Source organism: Diaphorina citri, unplaced genomic scaffold (assembly GCF_000475195.1).
Source record: "Diaphorina citri unplaced genomic scaffold, Diaci psyllid genome assembly version 1.1 scaffold7074, whole genome shotgun sequence".
Lineage (NCBI taxonomy): Eukaryota > Metazoa > Arthropoda > Insecta > Hemiptera > Psyllidae > Diaphorina > Diaphorina citri.
Genome location: NW_007384450.1, coordinates 1 through 3633, shown reverse-complemented (window position 1 = coordinate 3633; position 3633 = coordinate 1). Strand labels below are relative to the sequence as shown.

Genomic DNA, 3633 nt, shown 5'->3' with positions numbered 1-3633 from the left:
AAGAATCGAGAACCAATATAGGAGAAAGCCAGTCGTTCTGAGAAGCCAGTGGGAGTCGAATCCGAGACTTAGTGATTAGAAGGAAGATGCGCTACCATCCAAGACTCCAAGCTAACTATCCTTTCTAATAATTTGGCAGAGATGAGTTTTCCTCGAATGAACTGCCCTTTAAGGAGGATGCCACAGGCCATGTTAGGAGCAATTTTAAAATAATCCTCCCAGATTGAAAACCTCTATTCTGCTCCTACGATCCTCTCAGGTGGCGTAGGTCTCACTCATCCCATGCATCTTCATGGCTACTGCTACTACGTGATGGCTCAGGGCGTGTTTCCCAAGGGACTCAAATTCGACGAGTCTATCGCCTTTCTAAACCGGGAGCTGAATAAAAAAAACGTTGTGGTAATGAAAATAAAGTTGATTTCCAGATTAAGTATTTCGCGACATTGCTAAAAATCCTAAAATTATAAATTTGTTATTAGTTTTTTCCTTGTTGATCTTGTGTGCTGTAATTACTATTTTATTTATGAGCTCATTTGTCTATATAGTTGATCTTGTGTGCTGTAATTACTATTTTATTAATGAGCTCATTTGTCTATGTAGTTGATCTTGTGTGCTGTAATTACTATTTTATTAATGAGCTCATTTGTCTATGTAGTTAATTTGGAACTAATAAACCCGGATAATCTCTTTTAGAGTAACTGTGTCCATCCGTTGATCTTGTGTGCTGTAATTACTATTTTATTAATGAGCTCATTTGTCTATGTAGTTAATTTGGAACTAATAAACCCGGATAATCTCCTTTAGAGTAACTGTGTCCATCTGTTCAATCCGTTGATATCAAGTGCTTCACACTGGATTTGATTCATCTTTCAGAAAGTCTTCATCTGCCTCATCCACCTTGTTACTAACTGGAGGATGGAGCTACTCCAGGTAGCGCTGTTCATGATTATTTGTAAGTACGACACCCTATTATGTAGGGCCGTTTCCACTTTTAAGTTTCATCCGGATATTTTTCCGGATGCCCTGTAGGCAATGTAATTTAAATAGTATTCTCATTACGAACGACATGATTTTTTCTCCGAACGAACCGTCCACACTGCCTCGACAACATAGATTCACCTCGTCGATCGACGAACGTTGACTATGTGTGGACAGTGGACACATCTCTAAATATTTTTATTATAGTACCTACCTAAATCCCCAATTTCAGCTTACAGGACTCAGGTAGTTTACTCAGCCCGGGACCGCGGGTTCGACGATTTCCTGCGCTATTCTCCATTTCCCTCTTCTTCGTTCTATTCTCATTTCCTACAACCGGACGATGTTGATAATGGGAGATATGATCAGCCTAATTTTGTGTCTACCAATCTGTGCACACGCTCTTGTGAAGTCAACAGCCCCAAGACTTGCTACTGGAAGTTCACGCTGGAAGCATACAGCACACTGAATAAGTAAGTTCCTTTAAGTCTGCGGCAGCAACTCTGAAGGTGTGGGTAGTATCGTTTATACATACCTATGTTTGTTTCACTTCGTCCCAAGTTTAAAGTCTGATTTTCAAGGTTTGGGGTTAAAAAAAAAATCTCTCTTGGATTTATTTTTAATATTATTTTTATTTTATTTTATTTTTTTCTCCTGACTTCCTTACATCTAGGTACAGCGGGAGAGTCCAACTGGTCCATCAGGGCCTACCTTTATATCTTTTATCTGGCATTTATATGTCATAGCTACTCATTTTCCTCACGAGGCTGAGTGGGCCCCGCAACAGCCAGTCATGGAATCAATCATTTGGATGATACAAATTTCTAGACCCCGCCGGGAATCGAACCCGGGTTTCCCGCGTGTAACGCGAGCGCAGTGATCACTACGCCATGGGAGCTGACTTACTCGTAAGTTATTGAAATATCAAGTAAAATCAACTAACATGAATGATATTCTTATGTCCAGGGCTTGTGGAAACTGTACCTCCAAAGGAGTTTGTACCACACCTAACGCTCCTCAATGTGTGATGGGTGATGGCTATGAGAGATCCATCTTGGTAGTCAACCGGCGAATGGCGGGACCCTCCATCCAGGTAAATAATTGACCGAACGAAATGAAGTTCTACGTTTTAACTCGACAGTTTTGCATTTGGTTCGGATGTTTGTTCAGCTTTAACTCGCGATTGCCTGGTCCGATTTTGATGAAATTTGGTACAGGTTCAAGTTGCATCAAAGTCCGTCGCAAGTTAAAATTTGGGGTCCCAGAGTTGAGCGGGTCCAATTTTGGTCTGAACGTTTCAGATAAATTCTGAGTCCAATAGATGAGTCATAATGTCATAAACTATTGTATTATTTCTACAAAAATAATTTTGTGAAAAAACTTAGTTCTTGGTACCTATTTAAATTGATTAGACAAGAACTCATTGTTTTAATCTCAGGTCTGCAAGGGTGACACCATTGTAGTCGACCTGCACAACAAGATGCCTGGCAGATCCACTACCATACATTGGCATGGTCTTACGCAGCGGCTGACCCCTCATATGGATGGTGTTCCCATGGTAACCCAATGTCCGATACTAGAGGGCAATGTATTCCGATACAAGTTTCTGGCCGATGCAGCTGGCACGTATTTCTGGCATTCCCATGATGGTAAGCCCCTTAGTTCTTTCACAGTTACTATTTTTGATTTTGACTGCCAGCCTGATAGTTAGCTTGGTTGGTAGCGCGTCTGCCTCGTAAGCGCTAGTTCGCGGGATAGATTCCTGCCCGGGGCGGATTTTATACTAGAAGGATAGCGTTCGCTCTCGTAACGACTGGCTTTCTCCTATCCTGTCTTTCTTTTCTCTTCGATTTCGGTACGATAAGACCTTAGCAGTTACAGTTCCCTCTATCAAACCTTTTTTTTTTACTTTTTCCAGGATTTCAAAAGATGGACGGCATCATAGGGAACCTAATCATTCGACAGCCGCGGACTTCTGATCCGAACAGTCGTTATTATGAGTACGATAATCCAAGTCACGTGGTTCTAGTGACCGATTGGTATCACAACACAACGTCCGATGAGAGATGGCCAGGACTTCGGTTGCATGACGTGGGACAGCTCCCGGACACTTTCCTTATCAATGGAAAAGGAAGTTATCCGGTAAGATTTTTTAAAGCATGGCACCACTGCCACCTAATTCTTTGTTGTTGTTTTATCGGCTTTACCTTTCGCCGAATGGTAGCCATACACCGTTGTGATGATCTCTAGCCATTCCAGGACTTCGGTTGCATGACGTGGGACAGCTCCCGGACACTTTCCTTATCAATGGAAAAGGAAGTTATCCGGTAAGATTTTTTAAAGAATGGCACCACTGCCACCTTGCCACCTACATAGTTCTTTATTGTTGTTTTATCGGCTTTACCTTTCGCCGAATGGTAATGGCAGAACAAAGAAAAGATATCTTCTTGTATCAGTCATACCATACACCGTTGTGATGATCTCTAGCCATGTTTAATTGGCTCGTCCTGAACCGCAGTCAACCATTGTAAGTACTTGCACTTGGTCTTTAGAAGCAGAGAGAACCCATTGAAGAATAGCCCGCTAGCTAGGCTGGTTAGGGTTAGCTATCCTTCCTGTTTATAGTCCCAAGGCCAGGCGCTAGTCTACTCTCTG

The 3633-nt window shown here is 42.1% G+C and overlaps 1 protein-coding gene across 1 annotated transcript; it reads left to right on the top strand.

The window, feature by feature from the left end:
• Positions 1 to 814: 814 nt before the first annotated feature.
• LOC103522150 (laccase-2-like) lies at positions 815 to 3120 on the top strand (the record flags this gene model as incomplete). Its single annotated transcript, XM_017448961.2, has 5 exons — positions 815 to 952; positions 1211 to 1451; positions 1945 to 2071; positions 2417 to 2627; positions 2897 to 3120. Coding segments are annotated over exons 1-5 (840 nt in total), but the record flags the coding sequence as incomplete, so codon positions are not given.
• Positions 3121 to 3633: the final 513 nt, after the last annotated feature.